This window comes from Phoenix dactylifera, chromosome 9, assembly GCF_051530095.1.
Source record: "Phoenix dactylifera cultivar Ajwa chromosome 9, Ajwa_hap1_PhDact_Kaust_v1.1, whole genome shotgun sequence".
In the NCBI taxonomy this organism is placed as follows: domain Eukaryota; kingdom Viridiplantae; phylum Streptophyta; class Magnoliopsida; order Arecales; family Arecaceae; genus Phoenix; species Phoenix dactylifera.
The window spans coordinates 32756095-32768703 of NC_143198.1; the positions used below are offsets into that span (position 1 = coordinate 32756095).

The 12609-nt window shown below is 37.8% G+C and overlaps 1 protein-coding gene across 1 annotated transcript; it reads right to left on the minus strand.

Annotated features, from left to right (window-relative positions):
- Positions 1–686: 686 nt before the first annotated feature.
- On the minus strand, positions 687–10662 carry LOC103720556 (protein IQ-DOMAIN 31-like). The gene is made up of 6 exons (XM_088705109.2): positions 10367–10662; positions 9544–9679; positions 7984–8274; positions 7332–7535; positions 4498–5518; positions 687–963 (listed from the first exon to the last, which is right to left on the minus strand). The coding sequence occupies exons 2-6, from the start codon at positions 9631–9633 to the stop codon at positions 932–934; spliced, it is 1638 nt and encodes a 545-aa protein (XP_088561235.2). The 5' UTR covers positions 9634–9679; positions 10367–10662; the 3' UTR covers positions 687–931.
- Positions 10663–12609: the final 1947 nt, after the last annotated feature.

Here is a 12609-nt window from a genome sequence, read left to right on the forward strand (position 1 = left end):
AAAAATGGAGCAACGGAATCACACGTTAGCATGTGTCTACTTTTTTATGAGATACACATCATCATTCTACATTAGCTCTGGTGCGAACCAACTTGGCAGAACAGATAACATCTTCAGCACCATGCATCATCTGATGCAAAACAGCCAGTCAACATATTGCTCTAGTTCTTGGTAGTCAAGGAGATTCACTGCTATCAGAAACAGGACCATGCTTATATGACCAAAATCCATCAATAACCATGCATGTCACAAACTCTTATTAACAATGTGGTCACCAAGACGCCTATTAAGAATATTCAAGAACCCAAATTTAAACGCGCAAAACCTAGGCACCTGAGTCTTCCTGTGCCTGTATAAATATCATATTCACGGGTTTCAACTATAAATAACTTGCCACGAAAATATGAACCAGTAGCTTTGAGGCTTCCGGTTCTCTTTTATTGAGGAACAGCATAATCAAGGTTGAAGGCAACTTATCGGAGACCATGTAAGACATGGATCCAAGTCATTGCTTGAACACTATCAGTATCACAAAAAGCTGTTTGACCAAAACCCCATCTACAGCAGGGTAAACGTAAGTGGTCCAGAGTCTAAAGCAATAGAAATGCAGATGTCCTAATCAGATGAAAGAGTCTAAAGCAATAGAAATGCAGATGTCCCTTGGTGGTCCTATTACAGAATAAATGTAAGAGTAAAACTAGCAGTTTCAAAGAAATCCAAACCGAATGTAAAATGCTTTTAGCTATACATAACACACATGAACCCAACAACAAGACGGGATCAAACACGCCATACTCCAGTTATTCATCAAACTAGTTGGGGATGATAGCAGAACTTTACACCACAAGACAAACAATAATGAAAAAAACTGCAGACAAACTTAGAACATTTACCTCTCATGCAAAGCTATATTCGAATTCCCATTCTTCCATCACCGTCTCCATTCTACTTGAATTGCCCTTTCTGCAGGTTTTCAACAAAGTACAGGTAAGGAAAACTGCAGGAAATTGTAAACATATTTTACTGCCATGAGATCTAGCATTTCTGATGTCATTTTCAGAAAGAATCTCGAATTCAATTAGCGCCAGAAAAGAAAGATATACAATAGCTTTTCTCAATGGACAATATTGATGTTACAAATTGCAAGGATTGTGTTTCAAGTGCATGCTAGCTTATAATTTGTGTTGCGCAGATGAATGAAGGTCAATATAATAGGTATATTCTTCTTCCCTTTTCATTTGTCCTTTCTGGTCCAGGAAATCTTCTGGTTTGCTTTCTAGTCTCCAGTTGCCCTTGCATATCAGCAACTCCTTGGGTGTTCTAGCCTCTGCTTTATAGGAATCCTTATTCTGACACTAGATAGGGCAAAATGATTCCAAGAAAATCAAGCAAATATGATCCTGTACATCCTTCAAAATTAATGCAATATTGAGATTGATTTATCTGTGCACCGAACTTGATGCCACAGTTTGGACAAGCAAGCGATCTGTCTTTGCAAACCATCCTCTGCCCACAACACAATCCCTATGAAAAGTAATAAGCTCCTTTACAAGGAAAAGGAGCTAGAAGAATATAATCTTAATATAATATATTATTGTGCAATTCAACTTGACCTTGTTAAAATGCCACATATCACATTTCCAACTTACAGAATCAAGGTTAATCAAATTGATTTTCATGTAAATCTTGACTTCAAATGGATGTCCACCAACATCAAGACATAACAGATTGTATATCTGGTGTTAGTCACCAGTCATCAAAAGAATTTAATACACAAGTTGGATGAGTGTCAGCTATCACCAGACATAATAACATAATGTAGTAATGTGACCCTTAAAATGCAAAATTTATTTTCACACAAAGATCATGATACATCCAAACTTCTTGCCAACAGCAAATTCAAAGTTCCACCTGATAAACTCAACAAAGTGTATAACAATTTGTTCTTCCAATGGTGATAAAATAAAGGACCACAATTACACATTGCAAACAAGCCTTGTTCTTTCTATTAGGTTCAGCTTTATGAAAGTTCTTCCTAGGCATTCATTTCTATCAAGGAGAACCAACTTCTATTAAAACAAGCCATTTCCAAATCTTTCTCCAAACTTCCGTACATGTTTTAAGCATTCCCCTTCACTTTGCTGACCCATCCAACCATATAGACATTTAAATTACATACATATACATAGACGTGCACATATACATAGACGTGCACATATACATATATGTGTGGATAGCCCTTCACTAAGTAGGGCTTCCAATGGTCCTTGATGCATATGATCAAATTATAAATTGTTCCTTTGCCCTACTACTAAGATTTCTCGCATGTAATAGTTTTAGTTTATCACTGCTGATTTTACATCTCTATGTCTGATTAACCTTAATAATGCTCATCATATTCTCAGTCTCCATTTATTGCTCAAGATTTTAAAAGCATTGATATCAACAGTTTAAAATTTTGCCACATAATTTTCCTATAGGTAAGAAGCATGCTGAAGATCACATAGTCACGTACGCCGAGTCCGCTTGACGACGATAGTTTAATTAGCATTTAATAAAAAGGTTTTTTTTCATATATAACCTTATGAATATCTGAAATTGCATGTATACCCTTTCAAATGTACTATTTGGTGTATACCCTTATAAATTATTCCATTTTGCATATCTACCTTATTGAGTTAAGGGCAGGCTAGACATGTGAAGAGAAACAAATTTATAAGGGTACACACATAAATAGCAAATTTACAAAGGTGTACATGTAATTTCAAATATGTTAAGGATATGCGTGCAAAAGATCCTACTTTCTTTCACATACATAACTTGTGCCAAACTTTGGTAATCTAGAAAGCTAATTGTTTTCTATCCCTTTGGTCCCAACCTATGAAATTGGAGCATACTTTTTTCTAAGCCCAAACTGGATCCAACTCCCTATAAATCAATGATTTCCCTCTAAAGGCCCACTGCTGCCAGAGGCTCAGCCTGGTGGAACAGAAGTGTGGATATACCTTTTCATGCCCACCATTCCCAAAGTCAAAACCTCTAGTCTCATGCCCCGTCAAGGTGTGAACCCTTCAATGTCACACAAAATCTTCCCCCTCTCACCCCCACAAGCCGAGCCGCTTCCCTCCCCCGCATTGTGCCAACCGACCCCCATGCAGCTTTATCAAGCACGCCTCACTTCAGTTAAAAAAATATCCTCAAGTATCTATCACCACAAGCTAAATTAGGTAAAAGGTTGAATTATGTCATGGATATTGCCAAGACTTACTTAAAGCAACAGTTTCCTTCATATGAAAATACATAAACTCATTCATATTACATAATCTCTAGCACGGTGTGCATCCAACACATTTAACTGCAGTCTACACCCCAAAAGCACACCTATTAATTGAAAATTGATTTTCATCTAAAATATCTAGCATAATAGATGCCTCATTGTTTTGGTACAGCAAACTGCTGACAATTAAAACGAGAAGCATCATATTACTGGTGTCACAAATTACCCAGGAATTTCAATTGCATCTATATCCATCATAGGAACTGGGTTTAAGCTGTCCCCAGCCCCCTTTTCATCAATGGACTCCAGATGTATATGGAGTTGTTCGTTCGACCAAATTTACCTCTATATATCTCCCTAAGAAATGTAACCGAAAGAGCAAATTAGTTGACATTACAGGTTCCTATTACAAAAAGGGTCCCACAAAGTGAGATATAAAGGAACTGATACTTGTGTCATGGTCTTTTTCGATGATGATCAGGTTTATGCTTTACAAACAGAAGCTGGACAGAAGTTCGCAGTAGAGAGTTGCTCCTCTTTCCACAGTCAGACAAAGCGGTCATCCTATATCCTTGAATCATCATAAACTAATTAAGATATGGTGGCATATAGAGACACACTGCTATATTTGCTTCAACAAATCTATTTAAATCTATGTTACAAGGCACATTCAATTTAGCCTCGAGTACCCATACCCCACATTTAGACATGGAGATCAGTATTGCAACGAGAAAAGGCCATACAAGAAATTCTAGATATTAAATGGATCTGACACCTAGAGACACATCCACACCTGACACACAAACCAGAGTCCATGTAACATAGACTGAATATGCATATCCTAGTATTAATTGAATACATGTAGCACTATCATGTAACTCATTTCCCAAACATGTTTATAATCCTAATTGGTTCACAATTATATCTTAAAATGGACATTTAAATTAACTTCCTGCAGTGATTTTATGAAAGACAAAATTCTACAAAAGAGGCTTGCTGAAAAAGACTGGACGTCAAATGTATAAAGATTGTATGATTGACAAATAAGATAGAGGACTTTTAATTTCTAGAACATGTAATGAAGGGCTTTTAATTTCTAGAATATATATTGAAACAACAACAGATGAATCAACAAAAAGAAACAAACAGAAAATCAGAAAGCAAGAAAAATTCTAAGCAAGGACAGATTAACCTAAGAAAAAGAATATTGAAATTCATACCATGTCCATCTCTAGATGAAAAGAGACTTCTACTTCCCCCCTTTCCATTAGCTGGAACTAGTCTCTGCATCCGTGGTGAGTGTGAGTTCAACTTGCCATTGGTAGAAGATGGCAAAGAATGACGACGAGTGATTCCATTTTTGTCAACTGAATCTGAGCCCAACCTTGGCGAAATCTGTCCCCGTAATTTGGCCTTTGCAGATTTAGTTGCTGCCATATAATTTGGCAAGACTGGAGTGTTCTGTAAACCATTTTCAGCATATTCTGATCTTTCTGAGAAGGAAGACCTTCTTTGGCTGGATTTTTGGTTCTCGAGGCAAGGTTGTTCTTCCTTGGATCGTAACTCCCCAGTCACCACCAAAGCCTTCTCTTCGTTGTCGATGCTCTGCAATTGATGCAATTCAGTTGTGGAATACTCGACAGGCAAGGTCTCAGCAGGTCCCTCTGCTACTGTAGATTCCAAAACAGTTTCCACCTCAGGCTTGGTATCAGGAGTCAGAATAACATCTTTCTTTATCTTCTCCGCAGAATCTTCAAGGCCTTGGTCAGAAACATCAAAAGGGGAGCTCGACACCTTTCTCACACTGCAAATTGGTTTCTCAGTTTCAACCTCTAGACAGTCAGAAGCCTCTGTGATGGAATTAGATATCTTTCTCAGATTACGCTTGACTTTTTCAAGTTCAGTCTGTGGAGGTTCCCGTACTGAGTCAGCAGGAGAGCCAGAAACTTTTCTCAGGTTGCGTTTTGTTTTTTCAGGTTCAGATGCGACATTGGTTTGAGCAGAGTCAACATTCAAAGCTGAATTCCTACGAGCATTGCGCTTTGATCTGCCTGATTCAGTTTCCATAGCATAATTCCACCTTCTTGGCTGAGATTTTGAATCAGTTGCCTTTTTTGGCTGTGAAAGCGGCTTCCAGAAATGAGTGGATGTCCATCTCTCCAACCAACTAAAGACTGAATTGGGGTCCCCTTGATCATACTGTACTTGCAGAGGCTTTGCAACAAGCAATGAAGAAAGAAGCTACAGGAGATGAACGAAGGGTGAGAACAGCCAAAAGTAACTATCTAAAAGAAATGAACAATGTCAGTTCAACAAAAAGGAGTATTAAAACATCATGGACAATCCTTCATCAATTCATTTCATGTAGCATAATTGCAAACTGTCAAACTTAAGGAAAATGAAAAGGCATTGAATTAAGAGAGCTTGCATTGCCTAGATATTCAGGGCTTCGCTTTGGTATAAGATGGCTTCCATTATGAAAAATGACTGTGACATATTTGAACCTGCCTTGCAAAGAAATGCATTTGTCAAGAGTTTCTCCTTCCAAGAATTCAAGGGTATAGCATCCTGAAAAGAAGTGTGGCAACTAGCAGCAAATGGAATAAGGTAGTTACTACAATATGTTGATCAATTTGTATAAGGAGCATCATTCTTAGATACATATTAATAATTTATGCTGCAAGAAAGGCAGATACATAAACACATTCTGATGAAAGAAAAAGTAAAACCCAGAAGTCAATTATGGTTCAAAAGTTATCAGTGTGAAAATTTTAGAAACAGACTCCAGAATATTGAAATTCAGAATGTACTTAGAGCAGGTCCAGTCCCCCAAGAGAATGAATGTAAAAATAACAATAATAACAACACAAATAATACTAACCCCCCCCCCCCCCCCCCCAAAAAAAAAAAAAAAAAAAAACAGAACCCCCCACAAAAAAGAAGAAAAGGAAACAAGAAAAAAAGGGGTGCACTTGGATGCAGTGTACTTTAAATAGAAGCAGATTAAAAAGAAGAAAAGAATTTCAAAATGTAGAATTAATTTTCAGTATACAACGTTATCCAAAAGCTTATTGTTCCTAATATAATATATGATCTCCACTGAACCCTATGTTTGAATGACAACTAAATCAGTCTAAAACATGTAATTCTGATGACTCTTGGAACTCCCCTAAACCCAATCTGTAGCCCAAAGAGACAAAAAAAGTAAAATACTAGTCCAACTGGAAAGGAAGAAACATAAAAGTAGCCCCTCCGCAACTTTCCTTTTATTTCCAATATAAACCAGTTAGACCTAAGAGAAGCAGCTAGCCAGGCATGCAGATAACCCTCGCAGCAAGCTGTCATGCATTTGAAGAAAATTACAGAAAGATCCACCACCATTTAATTAACGATTGTTTTCATTATTAACTTCAATACGGATACAAATTGGAGGTCCAACACTGCAAGCCCTTCTGGGTACATTGTAATGATCCTTATTTTACAACCAGTCCAGATTGAACATGCTCAAAAGTTCACCTCCCCTCCAAGTAAGCAAACACAAGGAATGATTTACTTCATTCACAACATCAAGACAATTTTTGGATGATGGTTTCTTTCTTCTACACCAGATTTTCTTTGGTTTATTAATATGTTAAATCCAGGATCTCTTTCTTCACTTCTTGGTTACCAAATTGTGTACCCATTAGTTTGGCTGATTGTGCACTTAAAGGAATCTAGAGGGTTCCAAGCATGCCGTGCTTGCTTACTGTGTATCACACCATCAAAATTGACAAGCGATGGAACAGATGAAATAATAGATAACAACAGGTCAAGTCATGGATACTGATAGAATCAGTTCTAAAACTAACCCCATGATTCACAATCCCGTTAATTTGACTTATTGCTGAGGAAAAGCAACATGGAACTTTGAGTATTATCCCTTTACTTCCTGTGTTGCACACATTATTAAAATCAACATGCAGGAGGTTCAGGTAATAGAGAAGAAATGCAAGGACAAAGGTATGCCTATTGAAAGAAATTATTCAATGACTAAACCCCAGGTTAGGATAGTTACCACAGTGTTTCCTTGAGCAAGCATTGCATGTATTCTGAATCCAATGCTAGAACACCTAACTCTTTGGCCGCGAACCATGGCTTGTAACTTGACAATTCCCTGCATAGCACGTAAGGTTGCAACAGCTTGTCTCCTTACCAGATGCCCACGAATTAGGGCTTGAAGCCTAATAATACCTTTCAATGCACGAAACGCCCTGCGTGCCTGCACAAAAGGTATATTGATATCAGCAAGGAATAACCAGTATACAGAATGCATAATTAGTATGGAAATAAACTAGTTCGAGAAAGGGTAAAGAAATATCATGCATCCACAGGCACAATTTATTTAATATTATCACATTATCTCCCAAGATAATTTCCGTGGTTCACTTATCCTACAATTCATATATAGGTGGATATAAGAATGAATGCTGCAGGAAATGTTTGTTACCACGGATAGAAATCTATAAGGTTGATATCCTGATGCATGAATGATGGAGATCAAATAGGATACAAAACCTAGAAATGTATAACACTCGAGACAAAGGTACAGATGGTGGAATTGCAGATATCATTATGAAATAAAGATTTTCAAGCAGAGAAACAAAACGAAAACTTGCAAGATTCATAATATATTTTCAACAGAAAAAACAAGTCCAACCAGCAAATACCAGATAACCCCGAAAAGCTGATTGTGCCTTTATAGCAGCTTGCTCTTCTCTAAGCTTTTCAGGATTGTTTGATGTGTCATATCTGGCAAATCCCTGCTTCTCTGCATCCTGACTTGTGGCAGAAAGCATTCTTCCATCACCATCTAAATTGGAAGGTGTTCCCTTTTCTAAATTTGAGATAATTCCACTGTTGTCGGTGCTGACAAGTACTGGTTCAGAAATTACTGAAGAATTCCCAGCCAAAGCACGAGGTCCCTTTTCTCCAATATACCCTTTATTATTGACAGATTTCTGTAATTGAAACATGAAAGATAAATAAGGGCTCCCATACTTAAAATGTTAACTTGGGTAGGAAAGGTGTGATGATTTAATGCATAAGTTTGCCATGGAGTACACTCATGAAAATGTGACATTTACATCATGCTAAGAGCAGAAGAAACTGTAACTGACATGCAAGAAGCTGTAACTGATATTCAAGATAGTGTATATTAATCAAAAATTGGACAGAATATCATAGGCAATTGAGATTTCAAGAATCAAAAACAGATAAATTCTTTGACATATCAGTCCCTTAGAAGACAAGCCCTGAATTATAACTAAGCATATAGTTTAGACCATGTTCTGTATTGAAAAAACAAAAAAAGCATGTTATTTTTTCAGCCTAGTCATAAAATGTCCTGTAAAACAAGACAGCTAATGTCATGTTTGTTCTTCATCATTGAACATATTCTATTAAACGATCACAAGTTCACTAACTAAGCCTTACTTCACACGTAAAGTTGTAAACAAAGAAAATTGGAGTATCTTGGATTCATGACACAGCATAGGTACACACTTTTGTCACATCTTGCTACATCTCTTTTCTTACTTTCCTCTTCTTCTTTTTTTTAGTTGAGAAGCTTTTAATCTTCAACCACATCTCTTCAAAATGGGGAAGTATGTAAGCTCTCAATGTGTTTATATGCAATTTTGCAATTTGTGACAGATATTCCAAAACTTTAAATCAACAAAAAAGTTTTCTTTTTAGTTTCCAAGCGCAACTCGTCCAAGAAATATGGCAAAAGTCAAATGCCAATCTCCTAAACAAGTGGTTAAGATAACTCCATACATGATAAGTGTACTCAGTGTGCCACATCAGAGCAATATAAGTTGACTTAGCCAGTTTTGTATCTCGTGTGATCAAGATCTAAAATTTGGAATTGTCGCACCTTTAACAAATGCCTAAACAATGTTAACTAAGACACCGTCAATGAAACATAAACTACCAAGACATTCTAGGCATGCAATCATCGTTTAATTTCTGGACCCACTCAAGCATATGAAGATGTAGAAAGAATGGCAAAGTTAAACATGTTCCCCTTCTAAAGCCATCTCTTGAAAAAGCAGTAATCAGGCATTGACCAAATAAAGAAGGGAGTGCAAATGCAGGATGCAAGGGTTCTTCAGTCCATGCCAATTTGTTTCAATCATCCATCGATACAACACCAAACATCATTCTAATGAAATAAACAAACAGCAGTAATATTTATAATCAAAATGCAGAATAACCCAAAGGCATACCAGAGCATCCCTTCCTTGCATTGCATGAGATCGGGCTGATTTCTTCCCAAAAAGCAATGTCTTGATCCATTTCCCAGGTGATTTCCCCATGGCAAAAAACCAAGATCCTTCTCGCCTGAATCTTGGATCGTAGAACCTGCAACCAGCTAGATCATTGCACCAGACTACAGCAGGCAGCATAATCTAACACAAATATCAACATCTATCCAAAGAATTCTAGCTGTATACAATGAAATGCCAGAAGATAATCTAAATAGTATGTATAAAGCTATTCATTCAACATTCTGAGCACGTCCTTAGCTGTAACTGTTGACATAAAATTACAAGACGAAGGACCTGCTCAAAATCTGAATCCAAGTGAGATCCGAGCAGCAAATCCACAATTTCCTGTAGTTCGGTATGGATTCAAGAAAAACCTAAGAAGGATAGCACGATCACATTGCCTCCAAAACCCTTAAACTACATCTAAACTAAACCTTCCATGAATAATCTGCAAACTAATAAAGCCTTCACGATACGCATCAAAACCCTCACTTAACCGTAACACTAGTCCGACGGCGTTCAGCCAAGAAGCTACTAAACAGCCAAAGAACTCTCTGCAAAGGCGAAATCCACAACACCGACAGACTTTTCACCACAGAAAGAACGAAATGATTCACAAAGACGAGCTCGATCCCCCGAAATTCCTCCAAATCCGCAGCTCAAACCATCCCAAAGCCCAAATCGAAACAATAAACTAGTCTGCATCCGAAAGCGAATGCACCAACCTCTACCATATACTCGACCAAGAAAGCATCGAAATCCAAACAGATCTGGAGCTTACCGGCAGAATCCAGTCAGTCGTAGAAACCCTAGCTCTCTCTACTTCTCCTTCATTCTCGTCCCAGAAAAAGAAAAAAGAAAAAAGAAAAAAAACTAAGAGGAGGGACAAGAATGAGAGAGAGGAGGGGAGCAGAGAGAAGCTATTTCTCGGGTACAAAAAGCCTTCAAGAGAAGAAATGAAAAGCGGAAAGAGAAAAGCGCGAAAAGGAGATAAACAAAAAAGAGAGAAAGAAAGAGAAAGACAGGAGAGAGAGAGAGAGTGGCGACGGAGTGGAAGAAAAGCAGAGGAAGACAGATAGAATGCAGCCCCCGCTGTCTCCTCATAAATTCGAAGCCGGCACGGATCCGGTTTTTCGGGGGGTAGCATCCCGGTTTCGAACCGTTGGGGTAACATATCGGGGTCGCGTACGATCGTTGAGGGAAACAAGAATGTAGGTTTCAGAAAAAGCTTGAGGGACCGGGGGGGTCCGCTGTCCAACTAGAACGACTTTAAAGAAGCCAGCTCGTTTCGTGGACACCCCATTATGACCCATTAATACCCCCGATCCCGCTTAACACCGTAGCCGTGCGCTCAGCCAATCATAACCGTTGGTTCCTATAAATCATACCCGGGCACGCAGCGTGGCGGTTATTGGCTGCGTGTGCATTGCGTCCGCTTGCGAGCTTAAAATAAAATATTATATTTGACAACATCTTCGACTCCTCCTATCCGTTTTAGTTGGGTGACTTAATTGCCGGCTTTACCCTCATGGATGGTGACGCAGATGCCTCCGCCTCGCTGGAGCAGCCGAGGGTGGTTAATAAGTAGTTGATGATGCGGAGAAGAAGCGATTGCGATTGCGATTGCACAACCGATGCTAGTTTTCTCGCGGACCCAGACGATGGATGACCGTTCAACCACCCAAGCACGAGAAGAGATTCCTGCCTACCTAATACAATTTGATAATATAAACTTGGACATACTGCTCATGCAAGCAAGTAGCTAAGGAACAATCAGCATATGGATCTGAAATGGTAGTTCTAGATTTTTGTGATGGCACATCCCCAATGTTTCGAGAAAAATTTTAGAGAAAACCATGATTATTTAGACTGTTGACAGATGATCACTCCGCTGTCTTATTATTTAATCAGTTTTAGAAAAATAATGCTTGTTTTTTTTTATATACTAGGAGAGGCAAAAGCCACCTAAGACTTTATTAAAAAAATTGGTAATTATAGAGAGCATGAGTTATAGAAAGTAGAGAGTTCTTCGGATCAGAACTGTAGGTGTCATTTGTAACTAAATAAACTCATGAGAAAGCAAAAAAGATAGCAATTTATTAGCTATGTATAAGCTAGAACGGAAACAAAAAAAAAAGAATTGTGTCATTTTTTGAAAAGCAAACCAACTCCAAATCACCTATTGTTCCGTCAAGCTTTTGTTGAGGAACATTTTAGAGTTATGCATTACCTTACAAAAGTCATTTTCTTCCGTCGAGCTTTTGTTAAGGAACATCTTAGAGTTGTTTTCCTCCCAGTAACACCACACAATTGCTACCACCAACATAAGAAAAGCCTTTTTGCTCTATTAATGTTTGTAAGATGCTATGAATGGCATCTATCAACTATTGCTGTAAATTAATATTGAGGATGTGTTTTTGAACTTCTTGTATGGTGAACATATAGGAAAGCTTAGTACGAAAATTGGTGGTGGAAAATCAGTTGTTTCTTGTTTCAAATTTGGAGCTTATGGCCATTCTAGATTCTGGTGCTTTTTCCTTAAAATCTTTATAAAATTGCTTAGAACTTTTAGACAATAAATATTCCTATTTATTGGTTTGGATGAAGTTCTCTCCAGATTATCACACGCTTAGTTTGGAACCATTTAGTTTTTTTTTCTAGCATCTGTTTCTCTCTTCCCTTAACAAGTAAATATGATTAATCTTCAATAAAAGCCAGGCGGTTCCTTTCTGCCTCCCCTTTTACATCACAAAAAAAAAAAAAAAAAAAAAAACATGTAGGAAAGCATTATGGGTGTCGGTCGGTCACCCAAATCATTCTTCTTCTTGAATTGGTATTGACATGGGCATGATGTGATGGCTGAAAAATAAATAAATGATAAGGATAAGGTTGTCTCTTGGAGCAACAAAGTCCGCATCTTACATGCCATAAATAAATTTCAAGATAACTAGTAAAGAAACATTTCATCAAAAACTTCTCCATTCAAAAACAAGTGTGCGAGCAATTATATCAAACTCGTATGGG

Coding starts and splice junctions, on each gene's coding strand:
- LOC103720556 (XM_088705109.2), bottom strand. CDS start 9,633: ATGGGGAAATCACCTGGGAAATGGATCAAGACATTGCTTTTTGGGAAG. Junction 7,536..7,983: donor CAGCTTTTCGGGGTTATCTG/GTATTTGCTGGT, acceptor CCTTTTGTGCAG/GCACGCAGGGCGTTTCGTGC. Junction 964..4,497: donor TTCATCTAGAGATGGACATG/GTATGAATTTCA, acceptor GAAAACCTGCAG/AAAGGGCAATTCAAGTAGAA.